Below are 17725 nucleotides of genomic sequence, written 5' to 3' on the forward strand. Positions count from 1 at the left end.
ACAGCCACCAGTGGAAGGATGCACAAGAGGCCGTAATTGGAGAAATGGAGAGTTCTGCTGGGAGATGTAGGAGGTTACAGAGCTAGGGAAGGGCTAGGCTATGAAGAGATTTAAACACAAGGATGAGAATTTTAAATTTGAGGCACTGGGGAACCTGATGCCAATGTAGGTCAGTAAGGACAGGAGCGATGGGTGAGTGGGACATGGTGCTGGATAGGATAGGAACATGAGCTGGTTTACAGAGCATGGAGGTTGGGAGACTGGCTAGGACAGCATTGTAATAGATAAGTTTGGAGGTAACAAAGACATGAGTGAGTTTCAGCAACAGACTGGCTGAGGCAGGGATGGAGGCAGATGATGTTATGAAAGTGGAAGCAAGTGGTCTTTGTGATCAGTTACTGCATTGGAAGCTGTAGTATAAAGTACTGGGAGAAAAAATATGATAAAGTGAAACAGGGTACAGTCTACTCCTGATAATTCAAAGTTATTTTCTGTGCTAAAGGATTAAATAATCCAATAATTTGAACTAAGCAACATAAATAGCAATAAAGTGGGAATTTCACATTAAAAAATAAATTAAGCAACATTGATTTAAGAGTAGTGGGGAAAAGCATTCCCAATGACTACAGATTCCAATCTGCACAGAACATTGAGCTCTTGAACTTGTCAGTGAGAAGTGCCTACCAGACTGAATGCATGTCTTTTATTCAATTATTTATTTATTCAGGGATGGATGGGCAAGGAGAGAGAAGAAATGACACAATGGTGAATAAAAGTCCTTGCTGGGTCTCTTCTGTTCCTGTTTAATGCCACACACAGGAATAAGTTAGTTTGTACCACAGTGATTAGAAATAGTTCATGAATACCATAAGATCAAGCACATTGGGCACTCTGGTGTAAAGGTTTGCACTCATGATTATTAAGCTCACCAGTAAAATCCCAACACTACAATTCACACAAATTGCTTCTCAAATTATGGTCACAATATTCTGTGAAGATGCTGGCATACACCAGATTTACAGTGCAATTAAATAAAAACTTTTCTACACTCTCACCATCTGCCCCCAATTAAGTTGGATCCCAAAATACCCTTATGCTGACATACTTTTATTCCTCAGACAAAACAGGACCATGCAGTTTAGAAAAAGTTTTCGCAGCAATTGCTAATGCTGCTCCATAAATGAAAAAACAAAAGATTGTCAGGCACAGTAGCTCTGTTTAACACGTTTCAAATATCTCAAATGAAAGAGTTACAGTTTGGTGGGAAAACACTTTAAATATTTTGTTGGCAGAATAACCAAACACTGATTTTTTTTTGAACATCATGCAAATTCCCAGTTAGTCATTGATCTACTTTTTGCTCCAAATATCAAAAGCAGCCCCTACTTTAACACTTACAGAAAAGCAGGTCCCTCCACAAAATCGTAATTAATAAAAAGTGACTATCACACTAAAACTCACCAAATTACTAAAGAAAGCAATTTTAACATCACCTGAACAGGCACTAATAAAAGTGTTAACATTTTGTTTGAGAGAGAAGAATCATGTGATTACATCACAGCAAAATTACACACAAATGTCACAATAATGCACTGTTGCAATTCATCATGTTCGTTTGCAAATGAAAGCTTTGCCAAACAGTTTTTCACAAAAATAGCGTCAGTTACTTTTAAAATTATAGCATGTCACAAAACTCCAGATCTGCAGATAAAGAGCCGGATTTTGCTGTGAAAGTAACAGTGAGGCTAACAGCACCCACCATCATTTATGTGTAAATCGGACAGTAACTTCCGGTGAGCGCACATGCGCAGTTAAACGAGAAAATCCGGAAGTTGCTTTTACGAATGTGCTCACAGCAAAATCTGATTATTGTTACATTTTGTAGAACTTAGGAATGAAACTGACTAGCTATATAACTTGGCAACACTGAAAAACTAAGTTTCTGGTATTAAAAAATTATTAGTTTGCTCTCATTCACGATAGGTTAGGTTCAAAGAAAAACCGTGAATCCAAAATGACAACCAAATGAAACTGAAAACTTATAAAACAGATATAACAATAAAAAGAGTACTTTGAAAATGCAACTCTTCATATCACCATTGCTATGTAAAAACAAACCTCTTTGGAGAGGGAGGAAATTGATTAGCACAAAGGATTGCAAATATCAACAGCACCTTTGGGATATATACAACTGGATAGCATAAAATGAATTTCTATAATTAAGCAAGCAAATTATGAAAGCACAAGATATCAAGATTATTTTTCTCCAGAAAACTTGATGTCACAAGATAATTCTCTACCTTTTCACCTCCGGGACATAAATTCAAATCTTACTCAGATTAGTTTACCATCTCTGGAGATTGCTAGGGTTGCATGCAAAACAAATTTGAACAGCCTCCAACCAAAAGTAGGTGATGCAAGTGCACAATACAAACTGCTCACAATCTTGCACACAAACAACAAAAACATAAACTGCTGCTATGTTATGCAGTCAGATATCAGTCTACAGTGTTAAATAAAAAAATTGTATATTCACAAATCAAAATAAAACTCTCACAGCAAACCCTGTGGCTTACATGACTCACTTCCACTAAATATAATTTGCAAAAACTCACAATACAAGTGGCGGGGGCAGGGGGGGGGGAATTAACATGATTGTTGCTTAACTGGAAGGTGTGAAATGTTTGTGAACCAAAGTGTGTGAAAAATATATTGTGGCATTGGTTTGAAATTTCCAAATAAAAAAAACATTCAATGAAACAAGCAGCATATGCAAAACAAAAATTACAGATGCAAAGTAGTAGATTTCTACAATACTTTTCCTAAGTAAAATCTCATTCATGCTGGCAGTTCTGTAGGTAATTTTGCTTTAAAATTATAAATAGTTCAGTGTACTCCAATTTGGGATGGCAAATGGCTATTTAAGACGCTGAGGGATTATAACTACAATCGCAGTTTAATACAAAATATTAAGTTAGATTTATGATTTAAAGCCCATTACATGATGTGAACTATAGCAGCATTTTTAAAAAGACTTTCTTATTAATAATTCAGCAATTGTGTTTTTTTAATTAGTTTGACAACATGGGGGTGGGTACATAAAGAGACTTGCTTGTTTAGGCAATGAATTAGTTTAGTGTTTTATCTGACACATGAAAGCAGAAAAAAAATCACTTGCCCACATCCCAATCTGTTGATGATTTATTTTTGTGCTGATTCAGATACAGGATTTGGGGAATTTAATGCTTCCATTTCAGGAACCCAACATTAGTATTTGGACAACAAACGTACAGTAAAGATTGTTTTATAGAGGATGAACATGCAAAGAAATCCAATATGATCAGGTGGGGGAAGAAGGTGGAGGAAGTAGAATCTAAATCAAAGGGTACTGGGAAGAGGCTGGAAATGAATCAGTCCAAAAAAATCATACTGGCAACTGGATCCTGTTTTGTCTATTGTTTGGGCACCCACAGAATAGAAAGTGCTTTACTTTGCATTGGACTCGTACTATAGCTGATCTCAAGAGCCCTCAACAGTGGTACTGAGCACCAAGAGTAACAGTGTTCCAGTTCTCCAATAGCAAAATCCCTCACTTTAATGAGCAAAATCATTCACTCACCAAAACATCTACAAAACTGAAAAAGTTTCAGACTGCATTTTGTGCAGGTTGAATATTTGAATGTTTTACAGTACCTTGGACATATGCAAACATTTAAAAATTCAACATTTGGTAACATTCTGGTATTAAATAGTAACTTCAATGACAGGAAGAATAACTGGATGTCGTTTTGGTGTATGCATTCCAAGGCATTTGCACATACAAAATTTCTAATACGAATATGTTTTCAATAGAACTGGATACCATGAATTGTGTCTGTAAAGAATGTGGAATAATGAGTAGGAGCAAAACATACTTACTGAATTCTTTTTTGGAAAATTATAACTTTTTCAAATGAACAGTTGTCAAATTTTCCAGAAAGGTGCGAGAAGTTTCTGGTTAAACACTGCACTGAAGACTAATTACCATTGGTCTGTAGTGTATATATTCCATTCATGATTCCACAATGGGTTTGTCCGTATGTGTGATATACCTCCTCTCTTTTTCTGATTATATTAATATAATTTTTCAGTTTTGAAGAAACAGTCTCTCCACAGACCTGCGTTTCCAACATTTTCTGTTTCTTCAATAGACTTTGCTGGTTCTCACGTATACATCAATACCATCCTCAAATAAACAAATACTCATTTTTTTTCTCACCTCCAATTTCGTCCCTTCCATCCTTGCCTGAAGGCATTAACTCCTTGCTGCGGTACAGTTCCAGAGATACTGACTAGCCTCTTGTTCCTTGCCCATTATTTATGTGAGAGCCATGACAGGGAGTGTTGGCAGGATTTTTGACGTGGGGGCATCACTGCTGAACCCAATCTTGTCACTGAAAACCCATGCCGATTTTTTTTTGAAACATCAACTTGTCCATTTGTTTCACAGATGCTATCTGACCTGCTGCGCGCTTCCAGCACTTTCATTTTTGTTTTGAGGTAAATGAGCGCTGCTCAAATTGGAGGACATGATGTGGAGATGCTGGTGATGGACTGGGGTGGACAAATGTAAGGACTTGCACAACACCAGGTTATAGTCCAACAGTTTTATTTTAAATCACAAGCTTTCTGAGCTTTCCTCCTTTGTCAGGTGAGTGAAGGGTTCTGACGAAGAAGGAAAGCGCCGAAAGCTTGTGATTTATAATAAAACTGTTGGACTATAACCTGGTGTTGTGCAAGTCCTTACAAATTGGAGGAGAGTTACAAGTGGTGTACCCCAGGGGGCAATACTGGGTTCACTTTTATCATTGTAGGTACAGCACAGGAGGAGGCCCTTCAGCCCATTCTAACTAATGGTTCTTTGAAAGAGCTATCTAATTAGTCCCATTCCCCTGTTCTTTCCCATAGCCCTGTAAATGTTTTGCCTTCAAGTATTTATCCAATTTCTTTTTGAAAGTTACTATTGAATCTGCTTACACCACCCTTACAAGCGGTGCATTCCAGATTATAACTCGATGTGTAAAAAAAATTTCCTCATATCTGAAGGCTCTTTTGCTGATCACTGTAAATCTGTGTCCTCTGGTTACCGACCCTTCTGTCATTGGAAACAGTTTCTCCTTATTTACTCCTTCAAAACCGTTCAGGATATTGAACACCTCTATCAAATCTGCTCTAAGGAGAACAACCCTAGCTTCTCCAGTCTCTCTGCACAACTGAAGTCCCTCATCCCTGCTATCATTTTAGTAAATCTCTTCTGCACTCTCTCTAAAGCCTTGACATCCTTCCTAAGGTGCAATGCCCAGAATTGAATACAATACTCCAGCTGCGGCCTAACCAGTGTTATATAAAAGTTTAGCATAGCTTCCTTGCTTTTGTACTCGATGCCTCTATTAATAAAGCCCAGGATCCCATATGCGTTTTTAAACAACCTTCTCAGCTTGTCCTGCCACCTTCAAAGATTTGTGTACATACACCCCCAGGTCTCTGTGTTCCTGCACTCCCTTTAAAATTGTACCATTTAGTTTATATTGCCTCCATACCCAAGACCAAGTCATTAATATATATCAAAAAGAGCAGTGGTTCTAATACTGACCCCTGGAGAACACCACTGTATACTTCCCTCCAGTCTGAAAAATAACCGTTCACCACTACTCCCTGCTTTCTGTCTCAATCAATTTTGTACCCATGCAGCCACTGTCCCTTTAATCCCATGGGCTTTAATTTTGCTAACAAGTTTATTATGTGGTACTTTATCAAATGCATTTTGGAAGTCCATATACACAACATCAACCTTCTCCATTACTTCATCAAAGAACTCAATCAAGTTAGTCAAACACGATTTTCCTTTAACAAATCCGTGCTGACTTTCATTTATTAGCCCATACTTTTCCAGGTGCCAATTAAATATATACATACATACATCTCACATGATTTGGACTCTAGTACAATCTTGAAATTTGCTGATTTGAAAGTTTGGCAAGCAAGGATGACTGTAAAAGATTTTAGAAAGACAGAGTGGAATTGACATACAGGTGGCAAATGCAATTCAATGTAGATAAACATGAAGCAATGCATTTTGGGAGGATAAACAAGAATTGGGCCTGGAAAAAAAGACATCCAAGTAGAAGAATGTGATTTAAGCCTGCCAACTTCTACTGGACAGGGTCGATGGGCCTCATAAATAGGAAGTTGTGGCATATTCAATCAAAGGCATATTCTAATTTTCTGATCGGACAAACTGAAGTATGCCAATCATTTGTTCTCCGCAATAAGTTTATTAATGTGACAAAGTGACTTTGTACTTTGGTTTACAGAGGTAACAGGATGCAGAAATACAACCAACCAAAATCACAGAAGTAACTTTTCATTTGATAAAGTTAACAAAAGCTGTCACAATCTAGAATATTGGTTTTAGAATTTTTGGTTTTGTTTCCTTTTATCGCTGATAATGTAAGCATTTGTACTCATCAAGCAATTTGCTAATCTCACGAAGTTCCTTGCCATTTTGAACAGCTGTATCTTACCACTATTGGCAACAATCAAATAACACTGATTAGAAAGGGACATGAATGTATATTGAATGTCGACAGCAAGAAGGATATTACATTAGAACTTATTTAGGAAAACTATTTTTTATATTAATTTGGAGTATCAGGGAATGTTTTAGCAGTGGTATATTTTTATACATCTAAAGAGCTGATGAATATTTTAAAAACTACCAAGAAAAATAAGAGAAAGATAAATTACTGAGAAGTCAATATTTGGTACAAATACTTTAGCTTATTTGGCATTACAGGTAAGCTGGCTGTAGCGTTTTAGGAGAGTGCACTAGTCTACAAATATGGTGCCTCTGATTGGCATAATATAAATTTATCTGTATCCACAATAGCCAGAAGCCGTGTTGCTAATCTCAATCTTGCCATCAAGTGAAGACAAATTATAATTTATATATTGCTTTGTGACAAATGGCAGAGTGAACTGATATTATTGTTTAAGTGCATATATGTTCAGCAAAATTTTCTGATGCCTATATGGTTATTTCATGAAATTGTCAAACAGTGCTTTCACTAGGTTTTCAGCAAATCATAAATGGTAGGGGATATGGAATGTTCATATCATTATCAACTGAATTCTGTAAAAAAAACTTTCATATTGTGACCTTTGGACTTAGAAAAAATATCTTGCAGAACAATTATAGATTTTGTTTTTCTAAACTAGGATCATGAGATTTTGAGTTGTATAACACTTTGGGTGAAATACATGAATGGAAACATCTTGAGGTGATGAATTAAGATCACACAGGAAGTAGACTGTATAGCTTTAAAGCATACAGCCTCAAAGCATACTCACAAGTGTAATTTTTCCTAGTGTATTGGTACCAATATGCTACATAAGCCTAGTGACAACACTGATTACTATTTAATGTATTTTTCCCCCAAAACTTGTACCAAATACCGTTCAGTCTAGAGGGTTGAGTAAAGAGGATAAAATACACAGTGTCACTGAATTAGGCCTGGGGAGCAGTCAGACTCAAAGTTTCTTAGATTATATGGAAGTCAGAGTGTGGAATAAATAAATTAAATGTACTACTTTAACTTTCCATCGTAAACCACAAAATAGAAACTCTACATGCATAAAAGCATCATCCAATCATATAAAAACAAGTCCCACAAATGCAGCTATATGTCAAATAGTGTGGATCATCTGGATCACGTTTAAAAGTGTGCAATTATTCCAAATGAACCTACTATATAGAAATACTTTGTGCCACTTAGCTAACAAAGACAAAGGAAATAGGACAGCAGCAGTACTTGAATTTTATGAAAGGTGTACAACAAATTTGGAAAGTGATGAAATGTGGAACAGCTGTCAATTTTCCCAAATGTTTCCACTAACACTTAACTGCATTTATATGCACTTTGCAAAAGCCTTCATATCTGTTATGATTAACCTGTTAACTTATATGAATTTGTGGTTTACTTAACAATGCTAAGATAAGATTTACATCTATAAATGTATTGAAAATGTTGCAAATGGCACATACTTCCTGCACCATCTTCGCTTTTACCAAAAGACTTTCACAGAAACTGGAGACTGAATTTTCAAAGCTTTGTTTCTATTATGAACTGCTCACAGATAGGCAACACCTATGACTAGAGCAGGTCTGGTTTGTTTAACAACGGTAAAAGAAAAAGATTGTCTCTCGAGAAGGGATTTTTTTTTTGTCATTCCACATAACATCTGCTGTCTTTAGTCACTATTACACATAAGTAGAAAACTGAGTTAGCTTATAAGGATGTTGCATAATTATTCTTAACTTGTAAGTTGCTGCGTATTTTATTCTCAGAAATATTACTGAATGACCAGGCTGAAAGCAACCATAATTCCTATGTTCATGCTTTCAATTAATGTAGGTGGGGTTCACATATTAATTTATTAAAGCAACTGCACTAGCTAACATATTATGCCTGGTATCGTACATGATTTACAAAATATTAAAAACTCATGAAAGCTACATTTTTTTTGACTGCATTTACTTGGTGACAGCGATTTTTTTTTAAAAAAGGAAACAAGAATATTGATCAGAAACAAGACCAAAAATATTTAAATAGAAAGACTTTAAAAATTGGAAAAACAAGAAAGAAACATTTGAAAATTACTCAATTAGGTCCACCAATTGCATTTTTCACAACATTATTATCCAACCAAATAATAAATGCCAATAAAAGCAACAAGTTGTAACAACTGCTGCAGAGTAAAGATTGTATTTCACTAGTTCCAAAACAATACACTGTTAATACCACAAAAGTACAAAAAAATATTAGCACTTAAATTTTTCTTTTCATATGCGAATTAATTAATTTCCCCATGAATTTTAGTGCTGGTATATTCTTTAATGGAGGATACATGGAAGCTTTATTTTCCTTAAAGCAAAAGTGATGGAAATTGATGAAATGCAATGGAATATGTTTTTCGTACAAAAACAAATATGCTTAAAAAAAAATCAGACTTCTGTATGAACAGAATAAATCTAAAATAAAATTAGCATGGAAAATCCAATGACTGCAAAATAATTCAAAATATTCTAATAGTTCTAATGAAGGATCTCCACCAAAATGTTTACCCATCTTTCTCTTTAAAAGTACTGAACCATCTCGGTGCTATTCCACAACAATGAACTTTAATGCAAAAGTATAGATTTCTTTTAAACCACTGCAGTGATTGTTTTGACCCTTGTCTTCACCTTGTGCCAAAAATAAATGGCACCAGTATGATAAAATAACAAATATGCACACATATCATCATCAATACAATCTATCTTTTTTAAAATCATAAATTTCATACCTACGACAGGTCTGCTCATCTCTAAGCCACTTCAGGTGATATCACTGATGGAGAGGTACACTGGGAATATATCTTCGATTGCAATTGGTGCAGTAACTTCACAACAGTCTGGTAGTTGATCTGGAAAAACCCGACAGTGGAAAATTACATTCCATATTTGTTGGCACCGTATTTACCAAGGTCAGATGCTCCAAGTTGACTGCCATGCCAGGCCAAAATCATGGTCCCACTGCACTGCTCCAGAGTGCTTTGGGACTTCCCCACCCCACCATTAGTGGTATCACTACAACAACAATCTATAAATGAGCAAACAACCGATATTTATATGGCATCTTTAAGATAGAACATACAGATCAGAACTGAAAGAGTGTAGGGTGAAGCAAGGCTGGGGAGCAAGGAAATGGAGGACATTAGTAAAGGACATTAGGTGTCAGCTGTGAAGCAGTGATAGCACTCTTGCCTCGGAGTCAGAAGGTTATGGGTCCAAGTCCCACACCAGGGACTTGCGCTCATAATCTAGGCTGACACTTCAGTGCAGTACTGTCGGAGATGCCGTCTTTCGGACAAAACATTAAACAGAGACTCCATCTGCCCTCTCACGTGGACGTAAAAAATCCCATGGCACTATTTCGAAGAAGAGCAGGGGAGTTCTCCCCGTGTACTGGCCAATATTTATCCCTCAACCAACATCACTTTAAAAAATATCTCATGGCTGTTTGTGGGACCTTGCTTTGTGCAAATTGGCTGCTGCGTTTCCTACATTACAACAGTGACTATACTTCAAAAGTATTTCATTGTCCGTAAAGCGCTTTGGGATGCCCTGAGGTCGTGAAATGCGCTACATAAATGCAAGTCTTTTTTTCTTTAATATTCTGAGGCATAAAAGATCCAAACATTTAGCAGAATCCTCAAGCTGGGAAACTTGGCTTGAAATCTCATTGTGCGATATTAGTAATGAACACATTAATGCGTTTGTATGACATTCCTCAGTCCAGTATTTAACAAAATTATTAACCCATTTACTTTAAATGAGTTAAGGCTTTGTTAAAGTAACAAAGGATTTTCATACAAATGTGTTTGTTACTATTATACAGCACAGTTTCAATCCAAATGAGTTGGTGATGCCACAGGAATTTGAAGCTAAATTATTGCTATCCTGAATGCAGTCTGCCGTCTGCCTCAGAGTGATTCATAGTGACAATAATAAATTCCTTTATTTATCATGGGTGCTTGCTTGATGTGTGTGGGGATTTAGTGAGATCAAAAAAACACTGCTTGGAGGACCCGTGAAGATAAACTACTGCCACAAGCATCTTCTTTCTAGAAAACCCATTGGGTTTTTAACGACAGTCTAACAGCTTCATGGCCATTTTTACTCATATCAAATACTTTTTTTTAAAAAACTAAATTCAAATTCTCAAACTGCCATGGTGAGATTTGAACTTACATTCTCTGGATTATTATTAGCCCAGGCCTCTAGATTACTAGTCCACTACACTACCGTACCCGAACACGAGTTGGCCGGTGGCCATGCCTTCCACTGCCTGGGCCCTAAGCTCTGGTATTCCCTCCTTAAACCTGTCTCCCTATCTCTCTCTTCCTCCTTTAAGACACTCCTTAAAACCTATCTCTTTGACCAAGCTTTTGGTCACCTATCCTGATATCTCCTTATGTGGCTGGGTGTTAAATTTTGTTTGATAACACTCCTGTGAAACACCTTGGGACATTTTACTATATAAATACAAGTTGGTGGTGTTGTTTATATAGGGTGGAACTCAGGAGATCAAACAGGGCACCATTGAAAAAGTAGAATCCATGTTGACAAAAGCATTAATGAAAGTTTTAATGGCAATGAAGTAATATTTTGGAGGTGGAAGTAGGCAGTCTTGGAGATAGACTGAATATGGGGTGTGAAGCTCAGCTCAGGGTTGAATATAAGTAGGCCTCCAGGCAATAATCAGTGGCTAAGGCATGGAATTTCTGTCAGGGTCCAAACAGGATGGTTTCAGTCTTGCCAATGTCAAACTACAAAAGGTTGCAGCGCATCCACGACCTGATGTTGGATAGGCAGTCAGAGAGAATAGTGATAATTGTGGAATCAGCATCATGGTGGATAGTTAAAACTGAAGGTACTGTGTTGGAGGTAGAAAATTCATGGAGGTAGAAATCCAATTAGTCAATATTTTGCAAATATTGAAAATAATATACAATAGGGGAGTGGAGAGTAATTTGAATTAAAGTACTCTCCCTAGACTTTGTTTCCCCTTTAACATGGAATAGAAAACATTATTATGACAAACCCATTTGCTAGTTATTGGGCCAGCCAATTCACAGGCTATAAATCATCTCAAAAGGCCATTCTCAAGTATCCTCTATATTCAGGACTACAAATAAAACACGTTAAAAAAAACCTTTAAATGTAAAACCATATTATTAAATATTCTGAGCTCTACACAAGAAATTAAAATTTGATTTTAGTAGTTATTTCCTCTGCACAACCAGAAACAAATTACAATTCCAGGTCTAAAGAGTAAGTACTTGAAACAAGATCCGATCTGATGAGGCTGTACGGAGACGTAATAATATCGGCCGTACATGTTATGGAGAATTGGTGGATGGCTGAAAAATACATGGCAGACAACAAAGGCGCTACAATGATATACTTGAAGCAGTACAACATGGTCGTTGACTCTTGGGAAATCCTGGACACTGACAGTCTGCAATGATATGCTGAAATGAGAGGACTTAAGGGCTTAAGTTACAACGCCGTGGCAGTGTGGTGACAAGACGCAAGATGCGGAAGGATCAGGAACAACAGGAGAACCCCATCCAGGAACACGATTATGTGGGGCTTGTGGTAGACAATGTTGCTAACGTATGGGCCTGCCTAGTCATCAACATACCCATCCAACATGAACTTTGGCTACAATTTCCTACGTTACAATAGTGGCTACACTTCAAAAGTACTTCATTGGCTGTAGAGCGCCTTGGGACGTCTTGAGGTCGTGAAAGGCACTATATAAATGCAAGTTCGTTCTTTCTTTCCTTCCAGGCTTCCTTCATTGTTGGCACCGTCATCCTCGAGTACGAGGGGCACATTACTACTGCGACTAATAGTCTAGAGAAAAAAAGTTCAATTTCCACAGCAATCATGTAGCAACTCTCACTTTCACACCCTGCCTCAGAACACTTCTTTCCCACACCCCATCAGATCAGGATTGTGGGGGGGGGGGCGGTTGGGTAACAGATTCCTGATTATGAAATAGGCCAAGGGAAATACCGTGAACCAAGTGCACAGACGGTAAACAGGCGAAGAAAAAGTCGCCGCAGGCGCACAACGATCAGACCCACTAGAGACACCAGAGCCCCTTCCCCGCATTAAGAAAGTAAAACACAAGCTACTGAGGGGTGGTTTTGCAGCCGAATAACACGTACCCGTCCACCCGTCCGGCCGCCCGGCATCTCTTCATAATTTGCCGGCCGCGGTTTAAAAAACCAACCTCCAGAACCGTCTCGCTGCAAGCTCCGCAGACACTGACGTCACCGCACTACTTGTGCACGCGTCGTACATGCGTCCCGACGCCAGCAGAGGCATGTCTGCGTCACCACGACAACTTCATCGGAAGCAACGCCCAGAGGCGGACGCCGTATGTAAAATGCCTTAATATATTATCTATATTTTATAGAGCCATGTGAATTGTACTTACCGTGTTACTTCTTTGTACGGTATCCAAGACCTTTCCACCACCACAACGCAGTAAAGTTTGCGAGGGTTCAGTCAATACTGATAAACAGCTCGGCAGACTTGGAAAACTGCAGGCCGCGCTTTAGGCCCCATCCGTCTGTCAATAGCTCGCTGCCAGGCCGCCTAACGCCACGCAAACCCCGCCTATCGCCAGTGACGTCTGACACCACGCCCACACGAGCTGTAGTTTTTTTTAAAAAAATGTCTTTTAGGATAGTCATGATGTGGAGATGCCGGTGATGGACTGGGGTTGACAATTGTAAACAATTTTACAACACCAAGTTATAGTCCAGCAATTTTATTTTAAATTCACAAGCTTTCGGAGGCTTCCTCCTTCCTCAGGTGAACGATGTGAAAACCAACATTTTCACATCGTTCACCTGAGGAAGGAGGAAGCCTCCGAAAGCTTGTGAATTTAAAATAAAATTGCTGGACTATAACTTGGTGTTGTAAAATTGTTTACAATTTTAGGATAGGAGGGAAATTCATTATCAGGTTTAAAAATCAAATTTAATGAGATGGAAAAGGTACAAATCAAGTACATTCCAGTAAGAAAAAAGGAAGTTTATAGGATTCCCGTGATTAGCAGGAAAATTAGATCAAACTTGAAACTAATAAAATATATTACATAGAATGTACAGCACAGAAACAGGCCATTCGGCCCAACAGGTCCATGCCGGTGTTTATGCTCCAGACGAGCCTTCTTCATTACTTCATCTAACCCTATCAACATATCTTTCTATTATTATTATTATTATTATTATTCTACTTTCTCCCTCATGCGTTTATCTAACTTCCCCTTAAATACATCTATGCTAGTTGCCTCAACCACTCCTTGTGTTCAAGAGTTCTACATTCTAACCACTCTCTGGGTAAAGAAGTTTCTCCTGAATTCCCTAATGGATTTATCAGTGATTATCTTATATTTATGGCCCCTAGTTCTGGTCTCCCCACAAGTTGAAACATCTTTTCTTCGTCTATCCTGTCAAACGTTTTCATAATATTAAAGACCTCTAATAGCAGAGAAGTTAATTTAAACTTGTATAGAACCTTGGTTAGACTACGCTTGGAGTACTGTGAACAGTTCTGGGTCTCCATATTATAAAAAGGATATAGAGGCACTGATGATGATGCAAAAAAGATTTACTAGGATAATAGCAGAACTGAGAGGTTATACCTATCAGGAAAGATTGAACAGGCTCTTTCCTCTAGAAAAGAGAAGACTGAGTAGTTTGTAGGCCCACTAACAGTAGTTATGGTATTGGACAGAGTATAAATCAGGAAACTAGAGGAGTACGTAACAAGGGTAATGCAATAATCGTGGGGGATTTCAATCTTAATATAGACTGGGCAAACCAAATCAGCAAAAGTAGTTTGAAGGATGAGTTCATGGAATGCATTTGAGACAGTTTTCTACAACAATATGTCAAGGAACCAACTAGGGAACAGGCTACTTTAGATCTAATAATGTGTAATGAGACAGGGTTAATTAGTAATCTTATAGTTAAGGATCCTCTGGGGACGAGTGATCATAATATGATAGAATTTCATATTGAGTTTGACAGTGAAGTAGTTAAGTCCGAAACCAGGATCTTAAATTTAAACAAAGCTGATTATGTAGGTATGAGGGGCGAATTGGCTAAGGTGAATTGGAAAATTAGATTAAAAGATATGATGATAAATAAACAATGGTGAACATTTACAGAAATAATACATAATTCTCAACGAATATACATTCCCCTGAGGAATAAAATCTCCATGGGAAAAGTGCTCCAACTGTGGCTAACTAGAGAAGTTAAGGATAGTAGTAGAATAAAAGAAGAGGCTTATAATGTTGCCAAAAAAGTAGTAAGCCTGAGGATTGGGAGGGTTTTAGAAATTAGCAAAGGATGACCAAGAAATTGATAAAGAGGGAGAAAATTGAATATGAGAGTAAACTAGCAAGACATATAAAAACAGACTGTAGGAGCTTCTACAAGTATGTAAAAGGGAAGAGATTAGTGAAAGTACACGTGGGTCCCTTAGAGAGAGAAAGGAAAAATTATAATGGGGAATAAGGAAATGGCGGAGATGTTAAACAAACATTTTGTATCTGTCTTCACAGTAGAAGACACCAAAAATATACCGGAAACAGTGGGGAACCAAGGATCTAATGAGAGTGAGGAACTTAAAGTAATTAAGATTAGTAAACAAAAAGTACTAGATAAATTAATGGGACTAAAAGCAGACAAATCCCCTGGACCTAATGGCCTACATCCTAGGGCTTTAAAGGAGGTGACTGCAGAGATAGTGGATGCATTGGTTTTGATCTTACAGAATTCCCTATATTCTAGAACAATCCCCGTGGATTGGAAGGTAGCAAGTGTAACTCCACTATTCAAGAAAGGAGGGAGAGAGAAAACAGGGAACTGTAGGCCAGTTAGCCTGACATCAGTAGTGGGGAAAATGGTAGAATCTATTATTAAGGATGTGGTAACAGGGCACTTCAGAAAATCATAATATGATTAGGCAGAGTCAACATGGTTTTATGAAAGGGAAATTGTGTTTGACAAATCTCTTAGAGTTTTTTGAGTGTGTAACTAGCAGGGTAGTTGATGTAGTATATTTGGATTTTCAAAAGGCATTCGATAAGGTGCCACACAAGAGGTTGTTACACTAGATTAGGGCTCATGGGATTGGGGGTAATTAATTAGCATGCATTAAGGATTGATTAACAGACAGAAAACCGAGAGTAGGAATAAACGGGTCATTTTCGGGTTCGCAGGTTGTAACTAGTGGGGTGCCGCAAGGATCAGTGCTTGGGCCTCAGCTGTTTATATATATGAATGACATAGAAGAGGGGACCGAGTGTAATGTATCCAAGTTTGCTGGCGATACAAAGCTAGAGGGAAAAGTAACCTGTGAGGAGGACACAAAGAGGCTTCTAAGGGATGTAGACAGGTTAAGTGAGTGGGCGAGAAGGTGGCAGATGGAATATAATGTTGGGAAATGTGAAATTATCCAGTTTGGTAGGAAGAATAGAAAAGCAGAATATTTTTTAAAAGGTGAGAGACTAAGAAATGTTGTTATTCAGAGGGATTTGGGTGTCCTTGTACATGAATCACAGAAAGTTAACATGCAGATACAACAAGCGATTAAGAAGGCAAATGATATGTTAGCCTTTATTGCAAGGAGGTTGGAGTATAAGAGTAAGGAGGTCTTGCTCTGGTGAGGCCACACCTGGAGTACTTTGTATAGTTTTTGTCTCCTTACCTACTTGCTTTAGAGGGGGTGCAACGAAGGTTCACTCAATTGATTCCTGGGATGAGAGGGTTGTCCTATGAGGAGAGATTGAGTAGAATGGGCCTATATTCTCTGGAGTTTAGAAGAATGGGAGGTGATCTCATTGAAACGTATGAAATTCTGAGAGGGCTGGATAGGGTAGATGCTGAGAGGCTGTTTCCCCTGGCGGGAGAGTCTAGAAGTAGGGGTCATAGTCTTAAGTTAACGGGTCGGCCATTTAGGACAGAGATGAGGAAAAGTTTCTTTACTTAGAGGCTTGTGAATCTTTGGAATTCTCTATCTCAGAGGGCTGTGGATACTCAGTTGTTGAGTATATTCAAGACTGAATTCAATAGATTTTTGGACACTAAGGGGATCATGGGGATAGGGTGGGAAAGTGGAGTTGAGGTAGAAGATCAGCCATGTTCTTATTGAATGGCAGAGCAGGCTCGAGGGGCCGTATGGCCTACTCCTGCTCCTATTTGTTATGTTCTTATGTCCTTGCTTAGTTCCACTCTTACTTATCCAACTGTTTCCAGAGCATCTCGAGCAATATCTTCTCGTCCCATCCCCGCACCAGGATCCCCAGGTTCCCCAAAGGATCCATCGTTTCTACATCCTTTTCAGCATCTATTTGCTGCCCTTTGGTAAAATCATCCACAGCAATGAGATCAGCTTGCAGCTGTACACTGATCACATCCAGTTGTACTTCTCCACCTTTCTCTTGACCCCTCCGCTGCCTCTGTGCTGTCAGCATGTTTGTCTGATATACAGTCTTGGATGAACCACAGTTTTCTCCAGATAAATGTTGGGAAGAACAAATCCATAATCTTCCAATCTCGTCACAAACTCTGTACTTTCACTTTCGGCTCCATCCCCTCCTTGATCACTGCCTCAGCTGAATGAGACTGTGCACAACTTCAGTGTTCTACTCAACCCTTAGCTCAGCTCCTGACCTCATATCTTCTCCATCACAAAGACCGGCTACTTCCAGCTCTGTAATTACCATCTCTACCTCTGCCCATTTGCTGATAACCTCCAGACTTGATTAATCCAATGCTCTCGTGACCAGCTTCCTAACCTCCACACTCTCTAAACGCCACCTCAGCCAAATTTCTATTGCCCACCTAGTCATGTTCTCACTGACCTACATTGGCTCCAAGTCCCCCAATGCCTCAAATTTAAAATTCTCACCCTTGTTCCTAAATCCCTCCATGGCCTCATCTCTCCCAATCTCTGTAACCTCCTCCAGCCCTACAACTTATCCCCCAACTTTTTACCCTCTGACTCTGGCCTCTCCTCCATTCCCCCCACTCCTTTTATTGCACTATTGGC

General features: G+C 38.4%; 1 protein-coding gene and 1 pseudogene across 3 annotated transcripts in view; one reads left to right on the forward strand and one right to left on the reverse strand.

Moving 5' to 3' along the window:
• il6st (interleukin 6 cytokine family signal transduce) overlaps positions 1-13227 on the reverse strand; it is a 66533-nt gene extending 53306 nt beyond the window's left edge. For 2 of the 3 annotated variants that reach the window (XM_067986131.1, XM_067986113.1), the window contains exons 1-2: positions 12820-12919; positions 9385-9504 (exon numbers count right to left, since the gene is read on the reverse strand). In XM_067986131.1, the coding sequence (XP_067842232.1) occupies positions 9385-9403 (19 nt within the window). In that variant the 5' untranslated portion in view covers positions 9404-9504; positions 12820-12919. Of the gene's footprint in view, positions 1-9384; positions 9505-12819; positions 12920-13091 lie in introns of those variants that run through there. The other variant, XM_067986122.1, reaches the window with a different exon arrangement.
• Positions 12973-17725, forward strand: part of LOC137322916 (putative nuclease HARBI1 pseudogene) — a 201874-nt pseudogene continuing 197121 nt past the window's right edge.

This window comes from Heptranchias perlo, chromosome 1 (assembly GCF_035084215.1).
Source record: "Heptranchias perlo isolate sHepPer1 chromosome 1, sHepPer1.hap1, whole genome shotgun sequence".
In the NCBI taxonomy this organism is placed as follows: Eukaryota; Metazoa; Chordata; class Chondrichthyes; order Hexanchiformes; family Hexanchidae; genus Heptranchias; species Heptranchias perlo.